At 50.6% G+C, this 17,526-nt stretch overlaps 1 protein-coding gene across 3 annotated transcripts; it reads left to right on the plus strand.

Moving 5' to 3' along the window:
• The first annotated feature begins 10,756 nt into the window (after positions 1–10,756).
• RFPL4B (ret finger protein like 4B) lies at positions 10,757–14,309 on the plus strand. 3 transcript variants are annotated; one of them, XM_045285361.1, is made up of 2 exons: positions 10,757–10,814; positions 13,065–14,309. In XM_045285361.1, exon 2 carries the CDS (start codon positions 13,386–13,388, stop codon positions 14,199–14,201), a length of 816 nt encoding a protein of 271 aa, XP_045141296.1. In that variant the 5' UTR covers positions 10,757–10,814; positions 13,065–13,385; the 3' UTR covers positions 14,202–14,309. The 3 variants fall into 3 exon arrangements, with proteins under 3 accessions (XP_045141296.1, XP_004698461.1, XP_045141295.1); XM_004698404.2 differs by having other exon boundaries at positions 13,153–14,309; XM_045285360.1 differs by having other exon boundaries at positions 10,793–10,814; positions 12,572–14,309.
• Positions 14,310–17,526: the final 3,217 nt, after the last annotated feature.

A 17,526-nucleotide genomic window follows, 5' to 3' on the forward strand; every position in this document is an offset into this window, starting at 1 on the left:
AAGAAAGATGGTTACTGGTGCTTCATTGACTGTGCAAAGGTATTCGGCGGTGGGAACCATAGCAAACTGTGGATCGCCTCAGAAGAATGGGAATTCTGGCGCACTTCCCTGTGCTTATGAGCAACTTGTACGTGGATCCAGAGGCAGGTTTGTGAACAGAACAAGGGAATACTATGTTGATTAAAATCAGGAAATGTGTGTGCCAGGGGTGTATCCTATCACTACACTTGTTCAATTGGTACACTGAGCAAATCATCAGAGATGCTGGATTATATGAAGAAGAGTGTGGCATCAGGATTAGAGGAAGACTTATCAACAACCTGCACTATACAGATGACACAACCTTGTTCATTGAATGTGAGGAGGACTTAAAGCACTTACTGACTGACGAAGATCAGAGATTGCAGCCTTCAGTATGAATTACAACTCTATGTAAGGAAGACCAACATCCTCACCACTGGACAATAGGTAACATCACGATCAATGGAGACAAGGTTGAAATTGTCAAGGATTTTGTCTCACTTGGATCCACAATCAATGTTCACGGAAGCAGCAGGCAAAATGACGCATTGCATTTGGTACATCTGCTGCACACAACCTCTTTAGAGTGTTGTAGAGCAAGGATGTTACTTTGAGGACTAAGTGCTCCTGACCCAAGCCAGGGGATTCGCCATTGTGTCATACGCATGTGAGAGTTGGACATCGAATAAGGGAGACAAAAGAAGATTCGATGCATTTGAATTGTGGTGCTGGAGAAGAATACGGAAAGTTCCATGGACGACTCAAAGGACAAACCAATCTGTATTGAAGGAAGTAAAGATAGAGTCTTCCTTGGAGGCAAGAATGGCGAGAATTTGTTTCACATACTTTGGACATATTGTCGGGAGGGATGAGTCCCCTGGAGAAGGACATCATGTTTGGTAAACTGGAAGGACGTTGAAAGAGAGGAAGGCCCTCCAGGCGGTGCACTGCCCCAGTGACCGCATCAATGGGCTCAGACATAGACCAATGGAGGGTATGGCGCAGGACCGCGTCGCGTTTACTTCTGTTGGGCACGGGGTGGCTATGCGTCTGAGCCAACTTGGTGGCACCGAACAATAACAACATTCATACCCTGATGTAATCACCTTCTGTCTTGGGGACCTTGGCCTAGTGACCGCGTTTCTGAGCTTTGGTTTCTGCGTTTATTAAATAGAACTGGGGAAGTTCCCTCTCCTATAGCTCGTGGAAGGATGAAGCTCGTAGCGGCACTCAGAACTTGTTTTAAGGTTTAGAGGTGGGGGAGACAATTACTCGGAGCAGAGGGAGGTGAAGAATGAGGGCCATGTCAAGAGACATTTCAAGGTGAGGGCAGAGGGGTCAGTGGTCTGCTCTGTGAAATGGGTATCTCCTGGGAGCAGAATGTACTCAAATACAGACGATGAAACCCTCCCATAGCTCCAGCCCCCACCTCAGCCTGAAAGTGCCCTAGGAAGCGTTCACTCATCATCGCAACAAGGACTTCTGTCAAGGTCAAGGAGGCCCTGAGTGGGGACCTGTGGTCCCCTGTACACAGGACACACGTGGCAGTTGGGCAAGCACAAGCGTTGTCTGCTCTCTGTCCGGGTCACCCGCTGCTTGGTCTGGATCCTCACAATGGAACGGGCATCTCCCAGGAGAAGATGATCTCAAAGGGCAGACCCTCCTGTCACTCAAATCACACCAACAAGTTTACTGACTCGCAGTGACCCCTGCAGGTTTCTGAGACTGTAATCCTTGATGGGAGCAGAGCCCAGTCTTTCTCCCTCAGAGCTGCTGGACTGCCGGCCATGCGGCTCGTGGCCCATAGTGTAGCCACCACACCCCACGCCAGAACCTGAAAAGCAGTGATTGGCCATCAGAAAGGCGATTTCTGCCCAGTGGGTGGAGCCCAGGAAAAGTGCCCTGGACATGGGATTCCATGGCAGTTGGGACCAGGCACGGGCCTTTCCAGCTCTGCCCTGACCACAGCAAGCTCTGCGTTGTCGAGTTTCTCCACGGGAGCACAGACCAGACCCGGGGCTTGAAGGACAGCGGCCACTGAGGCTGGCTGCAGCGGCCCTGGACAGCTTCCTGGATATTCCGGTCCAACTGTCGGATGCAACAGGAGCCCCCGGGCAGCCCTGGGACCTGTTAGAGGAATCAGAGCCCCTCCCCACTCAGGGGCAGCCACGTGGCACTCCCCCTTGCTCACTGTCTACATCCGTGGTTCTCAACCTTCCTAATGCTGCGGCCCTTTCATACAGTTCCTCGTGTTGTGGTGATCCCCCAACCATGAAATTATTTTCGTTGCTACTTCATCACTGTAAGTTGCTACTGTTATGAATCAGGCGACCCTGGTGAAAGGGTCATTCGACCCCCAAAGGAGTTGCAACCCATAGGTTGAGAACTACTGGTCTACATCTCTGCCTTCTTTGTCCCCCACCTACTACTCCGCTCTTCTCACATGGGAGACCCCCAGGCCCTCTCTCTTCCCTACATGATGTGTTCTAATTGTTTATCAAAGATCGGGTGTCTGTAGGTACTTAGCTATATTGCTGGGATCTCAGTTATAATCCTTTGGTCTTCATACCTATGGTTGAACCAGTGCCAGGCTGTTTTGATTATTGTCTATGTACTACGTTTCAAAGTCTGAGAGTGATTGGCCTCCTACCTTGTTTTTATTTTATAATTGTGTTTTATTTATCCTGGGTTGTTTTCCTTTCCATGTAAAGTTGGTGGTTAATTTTTCCATGTTTGAGGAATTGTGGTGGGATTTGGATTGGAAGTGCATTGTATTTGAACAGAATTTTTGGTAATATTGACGTTTTCACAAGGTTTAGTTTGCCTGTCCATGGACATGGTAGCTTCGTCCTTTTGTCTAAGGTCCTTCCAGTTTCTTGTAGGAGTTTTGATAGTTTTCTTCATCTTAAGTCTTTTATTTCTGTGGTAAGATTTATTCACAAGTATTGTCTCTTTTGTGCTGCTATTGGAAATGGTATTGTTCTCTTAATATTTTTTCTGGTATCATCATCTTTACTATGCAACCCAATGATTTTATAGATTGCTATGATGCCAATTCTTTTTATCAGTTTGAGCAAATTTTTGATCAAATCTTTGGAATTTTTCTATATATATCAAATTATCTCACCTCTAAATCAAGATATTTTTATTTCTTCTGTGCCTATGTGGACACCTTTAGCATCTTTTTGATGGCTCATGGCGCTAGTTAAAATTTCCAGGACTGTATTAAATAAGTCGTGATAAAGGGAAATCTTGTCTAGAAAGGTTACTATGTAGCAAAGAGCTTAGCCTTGCCCCAGAAGAGGTCTAGCCTCTGCCGGGAACTCCTGGGACACAGGCTGCATGCCGGGCCGAGCCTGGGATAGCTGATTGTGGGAACACTGTGCGTTAGGGTGGCTGGTGGCCACAAACATGCCACAAGGACCAGCCGAGTGACTTTGGGCAGGACTCTGTGTCACGAGGTATCCGCTGACCTGCAGACGGAGATCAAATGTGTGGGCAATCAATCCATCGACTAAGCAAAGATAATGCCAACCACAAAAACAAGCCCCCTGCCATGCGGGTTTCTTGCCTGCAATCTCAATGGGGGTATCTTGGTGGTGCAGTGAGTTAAGCATCGGACGACGAATGGAGAGGTCTGTGGTTCAAACCCACCAGCGTTGGCACAAAAGGAAGATGAGGCAGTCTGCTTCTGTCAAGAATGCTGGCGGCTTCAGACAGCCCGTGGAGCCGCCCTCCACTGTGGTGAAGGGCCGCTGTGTGCTGGAATTGACTCTGCGGCAGTGGGTTTTCACTGATGCTGTGCCTGTTGCACACCCCAGCCAGGAGTGCAGCAGCTCTCAGCGAGGCCTGGGGGTCCTCCCAGTGAGTTATCGAGCCTGAGGGACTTTGCTGGGAGACCCCTGACCTTGAAGCTGGTGTCAGCGGTGAAGGTGGTCTTGTGGACCCTTGTTGTTGTACTTGTTAGGAGCTATCAAGTCAGTTCTGACTCACAGCAAACCTGCGCTCAACAGAAGGTCACACTGCCTGGTCCTGCATCATCCGCACAATTATTCTTACGTTGGAGCCCCTTGGGGCAGCCACTATGCCAATCCATGTTGCTGAAGGCCTTCCGCTTTGTCAATGCCCCTTTACTTGACCAAGCATCAAATCCTTCTCCGGGGACTGGTCTCTCCTGACAACAGGTCCAAAGTGTGGAAGAAAAGGCTTCACCATCTTTGCCTCCAAGGAGCTCAAGATTGACTCATGAGGGAAACGTAGAGGGACTTAAGAGAGAGCACTTCCTCCCGGGCTCCTCCACTCCCCGGTGTTTACTGGCTCAGCAAAGGAGACAGTTTACAAAAGTTCAAATGCAGGGGCAATTCTAAGGCACAAGGGCTTCAGGCTCAAGATGTTTTTCGTGATTCATAATTAACAAACATTCTGGCACACAAGCACATTTTGGCCCAATGGAGCTCTTTCTATCTGCGGCAAGGAATCTCCCTATCACTCGGTGTTTGTGGCAAGTTCCTGGAACATGCAAACCGTTACTCACTCAGGCTAACTCAGTCTCTGCATCCAACACGCCTCCCAGGGGACAAGACAATGCTTCCCTAAATGGAATAGTTTATGTAAAATTGGTATGAAGTCTCTGAATGTTCGAGACAATTCCCCAGTGAAACCATCTGGACTCGGACTTTTTGACGTTGGGAGGTTTTTTTTACGACTAGGTTGATTCCTTCTCGTGTTATAGGCTTATTGAGATTTTCTACGGTGCTCTGCAACAGTTTAGGTAAATAATGTATTTCTAGAAATTTATCCAACTTCTAGATCTTCACATTTGTTGGAGGGCAATTTTTCATAATCCTGTGTGATTTCTTTTTAATACCATTTGGTTCTATTGTAATGTCATCTGTTTCACTTATTTGTAGAAAAATTTTCCTCATTCTTTTCCTTTGTTAGGTTTGCCAGTGGTTTATCAATTTTGTTAATCTTTTTGAAGATCCGACTTCTCTTGATTTTTCCTATAGTTTTTTAATTTTCTGGTTCATTTATTTCTGTCCCAATCTTTATTATTTTCCTCTAGTCTCTGATTGTTATTTGTTTTGCTGCATTTTTCCCAGTTGCTGTAGTTGATCTGTTAAGGTGCAATCTATTCTGGAACAGCTCCCATGAACACTGCAGAAAAAAGTGAAATCCATTTTTTTGGATAAAGTGTTCTATGTGTATTTGTTAGATCAAGTTGATCGTCTTAAGTTTTTCGTATCTTTGTTGATTTTATTTCTAATTGATCAATCTTTAGTTAAAAGATTGAAGTCTACTATTATCATATGTGACCTATTTGTTCATTTATGTAATAATTAGAGTAATGCATTTTGGTGTTCTTTAATTTGGTATGTACCTATAATTGTTTTTTGTTCAATTAAATCTTTCATAATTATATAGTGATCCTTTTGTCTCTCATTATGTCATTAACTTTGATGTCTATGTTTCCAGGAGAATAATATAGCTACTTTAGCTTTCTTTTGACTGCTGTTAATTTGATATATTTTTTTCCACCCTTTGATTTTTAGTTTATCTTTATACCAAAGATGCATTTCTTGTAAGCAGTATATTAAAGATTCATGTTTTCTTATTCATTCTGTTAGGTTTTGTCTTTTTGCTGTCTTTTATTCAGTCTATTTACATTCCGTTTTGTTATTGGGAAACATGGTTTCATTAATGCCAATTTTAATTTTTTATGGTGTTACAGCTTTCAATTTTCATGGTGGTTTTTCATGTTGTGTTCCTTGTTTCTTGCTTATCTTCTGGACACCCTCTTTGCTTTTCTTGTTTGTGTCTTGTCTTTTTTGTAAGGTTTTCATCCTGTTTATTTTCTTGAAGCTCCATTTTTTTTCTTTATAGGTTGTTTTTGTTTCCTTTCCAATTTCAAAATATTTTGTGAGCTGCTTGATATCTTCTCCACTCGAGGAGCTGTGTCTGCTCTGTCCCTCTCCTCCTGTTTGCTTCTTTGTCTTTGTCTTCGTAGTGGAGTGTTCTCGGTGATTTCTTAGTTCCATTTCACTTTGAACATTGCTTAAGTAGAACGTTTTTTCATAGTGATTTCTTTTTTTTTTTAATCAATTTATTGGGGCTCATACAATTCATCACAATACATAGATCAATTGTGTAAAGCACATCTATACATTTGTTGCCCTCATCATTCCCAAAATTCGCTTGCCTCTTGGGTTCCCGGAATCCGCTAATTTTCCTTTTTTTTTTTCCCCCCCTCCCCTTCCCTTCCTCCTCCCCTCTCCCCCATGCACCCTTAATAATTTATAAATTATTATTGTATCTTATATTACACTGTCCGGCGTCTCCCCCCACCCACCCCTCTGCTGCCCGTCCCCCAGAGAGGAGGTTATATGTAGCTCCCTGTGATCTATTCCCCCTTACTACATCCCCTTTCCCTCCTGGTATCGCCACTGTCACCCCTGGTCCTGAGAGGTTCTTCTGTCCTAGATTCCCTGCGTTTCCAATTCCCATCTGTACCGCTGTGCATCATCTGGTCTAACCAGGTCTGCAAGGCAAAATTGGGGTCCTGGTAGTTGGGGTGATTTCTTTTTTTAAAAATTGGTGTCTATCTGTTGTTCTTATAGATTTTCTCTCCATAGAATTCCTTTTAATATTCTTTGTAAAGGTGGTTTTTGTACGTTCCTTTAATTTTTCCTTATCTGTGTTTTTAGTTCTCCCCCTTATATGTTTAATTTTAAAAATTTTCTCCCTCTTATTTGTTTAATTTTTCCTTATCTTTGTTTTCATTACTCCCTCTTATTTGAAGAATAATTTTGCTGGATAAAGGATTCTTGGTTGTCTTTTTTATTTCTTTTCAGAATTTTGAATATATCATTTGTTTCCATGAATGAAGAGGGACATGAAAGGACAGTGATTTGACAAAGTAGAAGAGGTGAAGAGTAAAACAAGGGAGGTGCTGTCAGCCACCCAAATAGATGAGTTTGAAAAATATTTCCAATAATGGAATTGCAGATTTGACAAATGTATTAGGTGTAATGGAGAGTACTTTGAAGGTGATGCAGTTGTTTTGTTACCAAAAAAATTAACACATAGTTTTGAAGAAAATGTTCCTGGTTTTTGTTTTGTTTTGTTTTTAGGTACCCCTCCTATCTTCAGTTTGACGGTGGTTTTTATAGCCTGGTCTTCTTGTATTTCCTTCTCAAGAGATCCATCTTCCAGAGCTCTGATTCTTGCTTCAGTGTTTCTATCTTTCTGTTTTGCTCTTTCACAGTGTTGTCCAGTACTGATGTTTTGCTGTTTGCCTCTTGTCTGTGTTTGAAGTTGTTATGTCATTTCTAACTTTTCATTCATTTTTGTCAGCATGTTCCCACTGGGCACTCCTGGGTTCTTGGATTACGGCTTGTGCTTCTTCTCTCTCTCAGTCCAAGTTTCCTGCCGTTGGTTAAATTACCTGGAGACCATCACTCCTGCAGAAGCTCCTCCCAGTCCACGTCTGTTGTGGGGGTTGGGGGTGGGGGTGGGGAGACAGCTGCTGTGCTGCTTTATTCCATTTCTGTAATGTGCAGAGACCAACTGCTCTTCTGATACATAGTTTTATCATTAATGAATGTGGTATTTTTTTTAATGTTTCGCTCCAAATATAGAGGTATCCCAACACACATGCTGTGGAACCTGGTTAGTCAAACATGGCCAGGGAATTCCACACCAGCCTAGCACACAGGGTCAAAGTCAGCAGACAATTAAATATGGTCTCCATCCAGGTCCTGGTGTGAAGCTGGTTCCCAAGACCCCAGGTGATACATGGCAGTTACTGATCAAACTAGTGCACTGAGGGAGAGAAGGGACTAACTAGAACCGTTTTCACCAAGTCCCTCTCCTGAGGGGCCAGTGTGCAGTGCTGAATCCCTGGGCACGGGCTTGTGGGCAGGCAGGGGTTAGCACTTTGGGTCCCGGGCCTGAGGAGAAACGCTCACTCACTACTGCTGCCTAATATGTGCCCTCTTGATTGTATGCCCACTTCGGAGGTGGTCAGACCTCCTAATGACCCAGGGAAATGCTGCCATAATCTCCCCCCAAGAAAAAGTCCAGTCAGAGGCAGGGAGCTAGTGCAGACTCCCATCTCTCCAATCAGGATAATACGCAGTGAGCTACTTGGGGCCCACCCTAGCCTAGCGCTCTGAGGCCCACGCATCCTGCTGGCCAAATTCCCACTCAACCTCTCCTCAGGATTGCTGAGAGAGCAGTTGCTCAGGGGCAGGAGCATGATCCTGTGTTCTGCACGCACCACTCTGGTCTGGAGGGGGTGGTACCCTGGCAGCATCCTCCCAGGGTGGAACAGAATCCACCACGGTGGGGGTGGTGGGGGTGTTTTGTGTGTGTGTCTTTTTTGTCAGTCTCTGCCTGCGGTGACGGCAATTGTTTGCGTTGCTCAGAAGGGGTTCTGGAACACAGGCTGTTAAAATCTTTGCACCAATGCAAACGTTTTTATTGAGAGCGGCTCTGACTACCCTGGCCAGATGGCTCCTCCTCCAGGTGGGTCTTCTTGTGTCCAGGTGTGTGCTTGGATAGAGCAGGAGCTCTGTGGTAGGCATTGGGCCCAGTCCCTCCTTCCCCACCTCTGGGCAGCCACATGACCCTCCCCTGTGCTGACTGTCTACATCTCTGCCTGCTTTGGCCCCCACCTACTGCCCCACTCTTCTCACTTGGGCGACCTCCTGGCCTTTAGCTTCTCCCCTTGATCCTCACCTGTGTATTCACGGCCCCCTCTGGCCCCTCCCACACCTGGGCCTTCCTGTGGTCTGGCCTCCTATGTCCCCACATCTCCTTCACGCAACTCATCCTTATCCAGCCCTGGTGAGGGCGTGTGGCCACTCTCATGGTTCCCTCCGCCCACCTCCTCAGTCACCACCCAAGTGCAGCCTCCTGACCCCTGCTGTCTGCTTTGATCCCACCTCCGGGGGGCTCTGGGCCTCTCCCTGTCCTCCTCTCCCCTGACTCAGGTGCTGCTCCATCTCACCTAACCTGCACTCAACACACCTGGGACGTCTCCTACCCTTCCACCCATTTCTACCCACACCTGGTCTTCATTGTAAGGCCAACAAAGACTTGCATGCATGCTCACCACGCTCAGCACCTCTCACAGGAGTCCCAGAGTGGCACCCACCCAGACGTCACACACAACTCCACGATACCCAGATGTTGTCCATCCTTCCAGCGGATCATCTTCAGCCCTAGAAAGGAGCTTGCACTGCCACCTGACCACCTAGTATGAACCTCAAACAGTGAGGACAAAGGGCTGCATGAGGCAGGTGAGCAGGACACGTCTGAGCTCAGTAGAACTTAGAAGATGGGACTGTGTGTTAAATTTAAAATTCCGTACATAAATAAGTGTTGGACAAGAGAGAACGTACCAAGACTACAAGGAGGTTCCCTTTCCCATAAGGGGCAGGGAGACTCCAGGCTGTGAACACACCAGCTTTGGATCCCGAATGAATGTGGGAGGAGCTGTGAGGCAGGTGGGCATCACATCCCATGCGGGGTGGACACTGCCCACGTCCCTGTCCACTGCTCCTGTCGGGCTGCTTGGCTAGACTGCAGGCCCAGGAGGGCAGGGACTTGTCTGCTGTGTTCCCGGCATGACAGTGGGTTCTTAGAAAAGTCCACACTGAGGGTGCGTATCCCTTAGGTGCGTGTTTATCAAGATGCCCTCATGGGAGCATGTCATTGGAAACACCAAAGATTGGACAGAGGAGCCACCTAGTGAGTCCTTGGGACACAGACAGGAAACCTGCTTCTAGCCAGATGGCAGCTGAGGAACCAACCACCCCCCCCACCCCCCGGGACTTCTCCGCTGTCACACAGGGCAGCACCCCGTGGTTCTCGGCTTCCAGAGCAGAATGTGGGGCGTGCTGTGCAGCCACTTCTTAGGAAGCTGAAGACAACGTTGATCAACAAGGACTCACAGCCTCTCCTTGTGAAGAGCAGACCAGCCCCGGGTCCGCACGCCCTCGTCTACAGCCGGGAAGACAGAGGCTTCTACTCAACTTTGCATGGTCATAGCCCAAGAGGCTCAAGCTCCATCGGGTCAGGAAACCCCAGAGCCACCCACTCCCGTAAGCCTCAGCCCAGAGGTGCTCAGTGCCGCTTCCTGGTATCAGCAAGTCCAACTTCTCCAATTAGGTGCTCGGAGGCACCCCGCTCCACAGCCAGCCTCCTGCTCTCCACACGGAACTTGTTCTGTGTGTTGGGAAGTCCCTCACTCTGCTCCATGCTCTGGCCCCTGGCTCTGCTGCCGCTCCTCGGCTGGCACAGCTCTCATCTGGGTGCACGAGGTCCACTGTGCAGGGGTCTCGGTCCAGAGGATGTGCTCCCCTGCTGGCTCTTGCTGGTAGTGAGATCCCTCCTCCTGCATCTCACAGGGCTCCTTTAGACACAGCAGGATGCACTGCAGGGATTCCTGTTGGCAGTTAGTCCCAGGTGAATCCTATCAGTGTCTCCCCACCCCCAGCCTCTCCTCCTTCTTCCCAGACGCACGCAGGGAAAGGTACTTGGGTGGGAGTGGCAGACCGGCTAGAAGAGCCCCTTTAAAGGGTTTCATGCCCTTGCAGCTGGGACGCTGGACTCCTTGACCTCTTCGCAGTGGGAGGTAGGGCGGGGTCTGAATGATTGGATCCTGGGTGCCTGATGGAGGGCGGAGTCTGTGGTCCAGAGACTAGAAAAGGCTGCCGCATCAGCGCTGGAAGTCACTCCAGAGGAAGGCAACCTGACGTTGCAGCACTTGCTGGGGCTCCGATGTCAAGGTAAGACGGCCCTGCAGTGAGGGCTCCCGTCCCATTCTGTCTCTGAAGACAACCTCTCTTTGCCATGTTTTATCTCCCAAAGGTCGAAGAGAGCCCCTCTTGTCCTAGGTCAGGGAGCTTTCTTCACCACCCCACCCCCCTCTAGACGTACTACCCCTCAGGTGTTTGCATTTGAACACAAACTGGTGGCCCGGGCTATGGCTCGGGTAGCTAACGACCCAGAAGATGAGGCTTGCTACTCCTGTCCTCTGCCTGTTGGTCGTTGCTGGGAGCTGGGAGCTTCATTGCTGGTATTCTAAGTGCCAGCAGGGTCGCCCACAGTGAACAGGCTTAGGTGGAGCCCCCAGGTGGGAAACGGACAAGACAGGAGTTGGCTGCCCACTCCGGAGGAAGGAGCCGCTGAGAATCTGACTGAAGGCCCGATGAGTGGAAGAAAGCTTGCCTGAGAGAGTGTGGGAGGACAGAGCCCCGGGGTGGAGGGCCCTCAATGTGTGGCTGAGGGGAGTCGACCCAGGTGAGATGAAGGGAGTGTGTGGGCGTGGGGCCCTCAGTTCTTCGTTTGCTGATGGGGCTCGACTCAAGGCGAGAAGGAACAGCTGGAATGATATGCGAAGGATCGAAACTTGGAGTGAACGAAGTATGAAGCTGAGAAAATCGGACACAGAGAGATTGATGGCCTAGGCTCCCGTGAGCCCAAACTTGAGGCGAGCCACTGGCGGTCTGTTCCACAGTGGGCCCTGGCCTGGCGTGAGCTGCTTCCCCATTGTGTCCACTGTGATTTCTGTCCAGAGGAGCCGTGTGCAGAGCCCCCTCTCGTGCTGCAGGAAGGAAAAGTGTTGGCATGGAAGCCGTTGTTCCATCCCTGAATCTCCAGCTGCTTTCTGTCACCAAATCCATTATTTTCCAAACACTGTTCTTCCTTTTTGCTTCCAACTTCGGTATTCCAATCACTAAGAACTACCAATGACTCTGAGTTGATTGTTTAATCCGGTTCAGATGGACACCGTTGGTGGAATGCCATTTCTTCCGCACTACCTTCTGTGGCAGGAGCATGCACTTGATGAAGCGTTGCACTGATAGGATGATAGCCATCGCCGTCAGGGGGTGCAGTCACAGACAGCACAGTGCTTCGAGGCAGTCCATGAAATGGCCTCTACGTGGGGTCTTTCCGGCGTAGTCAATCAGGTGGTTGTATGACTCCAAGTGGCCAGTACCAGGCCATGTCAGCTCGCGGTGCCTAGGCCGTTGGTCTTTAGGGTTTCCGTTGCATTTTAACCACATCCAATGGACTCATCTGTCACATGGCCCAAGTTCTCATCATTAGCACGTTTGGCAGCCATTTCTTCTTACCCCGCGTTGTGCCCCAGCAGCAGGTGAACACCTCGAAGCCTCCACTGCTGGTCAGGTCTACTCCACCCGGAGGCGGTGGCTCCTCCTCCGTCACCTCCCCAGTGTCCTGGGACCCCGGGGCCCATCTCTGGCACTCTCTGGCAGCGCTCGGCCTCCACATCCTTAGACCTCCCGACTCTGGCAATGCCTCATGCTGTGCACAAGGCTCTCAGCGGCTCCCTTCTGCATTCCCTCTTCACAGCCTCTCCTTAGTCTGGGAGCTCTGCTTGAAACCTTGCTCCTTGGGCGACCCTGCTGGCATTGCGGCATCCAGCATCACAGCCACACGCAGGACAGACTGACAGACAAGGTTTTCTAGTATTTCTTTAGTTAGTTGATAGGGGCTATTCTTTTTTTTCTTTCTGTAGGACAAAAGAAAAAGTCTGATTCACTCCACTCGTGATTCCTGACCAGACTTACGGGAAGGTCTCTGGATCTCGAGCTGCCCCGGGTCAAACAGCAGTGTCCAGCCTGTCAGGCTTGCGGTGCCCCAAGTCAGACGACCCCCCAAGTCAGGCGGCCCCCCAGGGAGTCCACAGCAGCTCCAGAAGCAGCTGGCATGAACATCCTGCAGGACCCCTGTCCGTGGGTCACCGTTTAGGCTTCGGGTGGGCTCAGCCACACCCATCGGTTTAGAGACGTTCAGGCCAATGACGTTAAACACACACCACCTCAAGACGTGAACGCCCGTGATATTTAATCCATACTAACGCCAGCCTGGCCTGGCTCTCTAACAAACCTTTAAGGCGGTTGACCAGAACGATATTTCATCTTGAGAAATCCTATGATTCGCTATGGGCTAGCCCATTGGTCTTGCTGTGGGTTTTGCTAGTTCTTCTCAGGTGGTCTTTTTTTTTTCAGTCTGTGGGTCTCTTAGAGGCACTTTTAAGTAGGAGCGGCGTGGGATTGACAGCTTCAGACGTGGACACCCCTGATTCTCGACCTGCAGGTGACTGCAAAGGGAGACCGTGACTCCTTGTGCGGATCCAGCCTGCCTGCCGCTCCTCTCTGACTCTCACCCGGATGTCCAGATCAGGCCAGCTGCCAAGGAACATTTCCTTTGTGGGACTTCTCGCTAACTCCCGTCACCTGTCCGCTCCAAGCTCACCAGAGGTCTTATTCCAGGTGATTTCAGGCACGGGGTGATCCGCGTTCCCTGTGGGCTGCTGACCTCCAAGAGCGATGGCCATGAACCTGCAGCCAGAGGTCACCTGCCCAAGGTGCCTGGACTTCTTCGCCAACACGTACCTTCTGCCCTGCACACACTCTTTCTGCCAGCGCTGCATTCAGACTTCCCTGTCCCTAAGCGGGGAACTGGTGTGGGTCTGCCCTGTGTGCAGAGCAATCAGCCAGACGAACCCTTTCCACGGCCCACAAATGATGGCAGTGGATGCGCCTGGCCTGCCCCAGGGGCCTTTCCTGGAGGAAGGACCTTTCGCCTTTGAGGAACCCCTGAGGTTCCGAGAGGGCGTGACCCTGGATGCAGCCACTTCCCACTCCCTCCTTGTCGTCTCCCATGACCTCATGAGCGTCCGCTGTGGGAAGGTCTTCAACCACCCCGCAGGAGACCCCGGAAGGTTCACCGAGATGCCCTGCGTCCTCAGCGCCCCTCCCTTCCTTTACGGCCCCCACTACTGGGAGGTGGAGGTGGGAGAGAGCAGGCAGTGGTCTCTGGGTGTCTGTCTGGAGTCTGTGGACAGAGATGAGACCAGCACTTCCGATAGTGCTGGGTTCTGGGTCATCAGCATGAGGTCAGGGGGCATCTACAGCAGCTCCTCCCCAGACCACGAAATCCCTGCCTGGCCCGGCCTTCACCGCGTTGGCATCTTCCTGCATGTGAACAAGGAAAGAGTCCTCTTTTTTGATGCCGTCCGTAAGACCCTCATCCACCACGAGGAGGACATCCACAGAGGCAAGGAGCCTCTGTGCGCCTTCTTCTGTCCGGAGGAGCCCAGAGAAGCTGACTTCGGCACTCCCTTGACCGTCGTCTATCCATGAGGCACTCCCACCTCCCATTCTCTCCGGGAAGTCCGTGAGAGGACAACCTGAGAGACACCACTCTGACCGGGAGGGGGGGACAGACAATATGCTACACTGGAAATACCCTATTGTTGGTCTGTTTTATTTCATTCTTGGTAGGACTTGTGTCCGAATGACCTCCTGTAGATTTTGTAGCCTTGACAATTAACCACTGCTGGGTTCTCTTGGCGCCCCCGCCCTCGGGCTCATCGTCTGTTAAAAAACAAGTGGTCTTACTTCAGGACAAGAAGCCGTGACAAAGAGGTCTGATCGGCCACCATAGGAAACTGAGGAAAAAGCCAATGTGGTGCTCGGGAAAGAGCCCACAGACTTCCACGTTGCTCTCGGTGTTGACGTCGGTGGTTTGTAGTCGGATGATGGTTGTGGTTGTGTGGATCTATTTTGGAAGCTTTGCACTGAAGAACCACGGGGTCATCGCTCTCTCTTGGCCAGGTTCACTGTCACCAGGGAGAGCTGACCAGTGCAGCTGAGTGGTCTGATGAGTAGCAGGGAAGGCCCAGGGGTCTTCTGGGATGACTAGTCCACGGGGACTTAGTAGGGTACAAACTATTATTCAATTGTGTGCATAGGAATGACGTCTTGTTTCAGGATCTCGATGCCCTTTGATAGTGTGAGACCTGATGATATTGCCCACGGAGAAAGGAGGCTGGAAATACAATATTCCATTTGGGGTTTTATTTCTTTGCCCCAAGCACAGCTGTCTAAGGTTTCTCAGGGAATTGGGCTCAGACAGGCAGGTGATGACCACTGGTGTTTTCCAGTGAGAACCGTCCTTTACCCATTTCAATCAATGACACACCCATTGCTGATGCACCTCGCACTGTCAGCTCACGGGCGGAAAGGCTGGCTTCTCCAGAGAAGCAAAGGCACCGACCCTTAGCTTAAGGTGACCAGATTTAAAGCAGGACACCATTGACCAGTGGAGGTGGGGGGTGGGGAGAGGTTCTTGATTTAAAAATTTGGTCTATATGGACCAAATAGACCGTTCCCTATCTTGTCGTGCATTCTTTCCAAAAATCAGGACTTTTTAAAAATGCCGAAAAGCGAGACATCTGGTCACCTTACCTTAGCTATCAGTGAGGTGAGAGGGCATGGCTCTCGAGGGAGCTCGTGGCGCACTGGGAGGAGTTAAGCTCCAAGTCCGTGGTTCCCAAGCTAGCCTGGAGGCTTCTCCTGACCTGCACGGCCAGGGAGAGATGAGCCCAGGAACGGCCCCAGCCAGCAGGCTGTGCCGGCAGAGGGGAGGGGTCCCAGGCTGGTGAGTCACACGGGTTGCAGACCACTGAGCCCTCTCAGAATCCCTGCACACTAATGGCGGGCCACTGCCTCGTGTCAAAGAACTGGAGGCTGAACTAGCCGGGTGCAAGGAACCAGCCAGCTCACCCACAGGGTTTGTTGATGTAGGGAGCAGGACACAGCTTTGAGGAGGTCCACTAAGCGGAGTTATGAGTACAGATTGCCCGTGCACCGCCCCAGAAGCCCACATTCAAGCCCTTTAAAAAAAAAATTATCAACCCTAACAACTCTGGTCATACTCAGAAAGACCATGCAAGCTGATCTTGAAACCCGGGATGTGCTCCTGCTTGCACGTGGAAGGACCGTTGGCTTGAAAGGACCGTCTTTCTCCTCATGGCCACGAAAAGCAGAGTCCTCTCCTTCCTCCTGATGTTCGAGCCCATCGCGTTGATGCTGACGCCTGAGCACAAGGACTGTGGAGGAGGTCAGTCTGCTGCTGCGCGGTGGGTCTGTCCGGAAGCATAGAGCTTGGTCCAATCCTGAGGCGTCCTCCCAGCCGGGGCCTTGTCGGAGCCCTTGGGTGCAGCCGCTACGGTGACCCAGCTCGTGGAGGGCGTCCTGTGCCACGTCCCTCTGCTTCCAGTCTCTGGAGCCTCCTGAGGCGTGCAGAACACGGCTGCCACGCGCTCCGAGGAGCCTGCTGGCCGTCCTGCCAGACACTGGCCGAGAAAGCATACACATTCAGCTGGAGACAGCGCCCTTGATCCAGGGTCTCTGGGTGGTGCAGGTGGTTTGTGATTGGCCGTTGACCCAGAGGTTGGTGTCTGTCGCCACCTGGCAGTCCCACAGAGGAACGGCAATTTGAAACCTGATTGGGTCCACCGTCAGAAACATTTTTTTGTAAAACAGAAAGACCAGAACCCTCACAACTGGTCCGAAAGGTAACATCATGCTAAGTGGAGGAAAGGTTGAAATTGTCAAGGGTTTTTCTTGTCCGGATCCACAATTGGTGCTCAAGGAAAGAGCAGGCAAATGATGGACAGCCTGGTTTCATTGGGTACATCTGCAGGAGACCTCTTTAACATCTTTCTTGCTCTTCAGTACCCTAAAGAGGTCTTCTGCAGCAGATTTACCCAAGGCAACACAGCTTTCCATCTCTTGACTGCTGCTTCCACGGGCGTTGACTGGCTCCAGGCAAGACAAAATCCTTGATCCCTTCGACATTCTCTCCATCAATCACGATGTTTCCTGTTGGTCCAGCGGCGAGGCTGTTGGTCCTCTTTGCATTGAGTTGTAATGCACACCGAAAGCTGCAAGCTCCACACTTCATAGCAAGGCTTCAAGTCCTCCTGCCTCCAGCAGGCAAGGTGGTGCCTCCGCAGAGCTCTGGTTGTTAATAAGCCTTTTTTCCACAGGGGTAGGATCACCTTTCTCCTGCAAAGCAGCTGGTGGTTTTGAACTGCTGACCTTGTGATTAGCAGCACAACGAATAACTAGGGGGCCACCAGGTCTTCAGGCAGCCTCCTGGGCATTCTTGTGGCCAAGTTTCTAGATACAAGAGGAGCCCCACGAGCAGCCCTGGGACCTGTCACATGAATCAGACCCCTCCCCCACCCAAGGGCAGGCAGCTTGCTTTGCTGCTTTGACCCCCACCTACTGCCCCACTCTTCTCACCTGGGCGACCTCCTGGCCTTTGGCTCCTCCCCTTGGTCCCCACCTGTGTATTCACGGCCCCCTCTAGCCCCTCCCACACCTGGGCCTTACTGCGGTCTGGCCTCCTCCGTCCCCACATTCTCTTCACTCAACTCATCCTTACTCAGCCCTGGTGAGGCGTGTGGCCACTCTCATGGTCCCCTCCGTCTACAACTCACTCACTTACTCCGCCCACCTCCTCAGTCACCAAGTGTGGCCTCCCGACCCCTGCTGTCTGCTTTGATCCCACCCCCCCCCCCCACCCCCCCGGGGGTCTCTGGGCCTCTCCCTGTCCTCCTCTCCCCTGACTCAGGTGCCACTCCATCTCACCTAACCTGCACTCAACACACCTGGG

This window comes from Echinops telfairi, unplaced genomic scaffold (assembly GCF_000313985.2).
Source record: "Echinops telfairi isolate 266 unplaced genomic scaffold, ASM31398v2 ScPeMD7_7469;HRSCAF=8507_1, whole genome shotgun sequence".
Taxonomy (NCBI): Eukaryota; Metazoa; Chordata; class Mammalia; order Afrosoricida; family Tenrecidae; genus Echinops; species Echinops telfairi.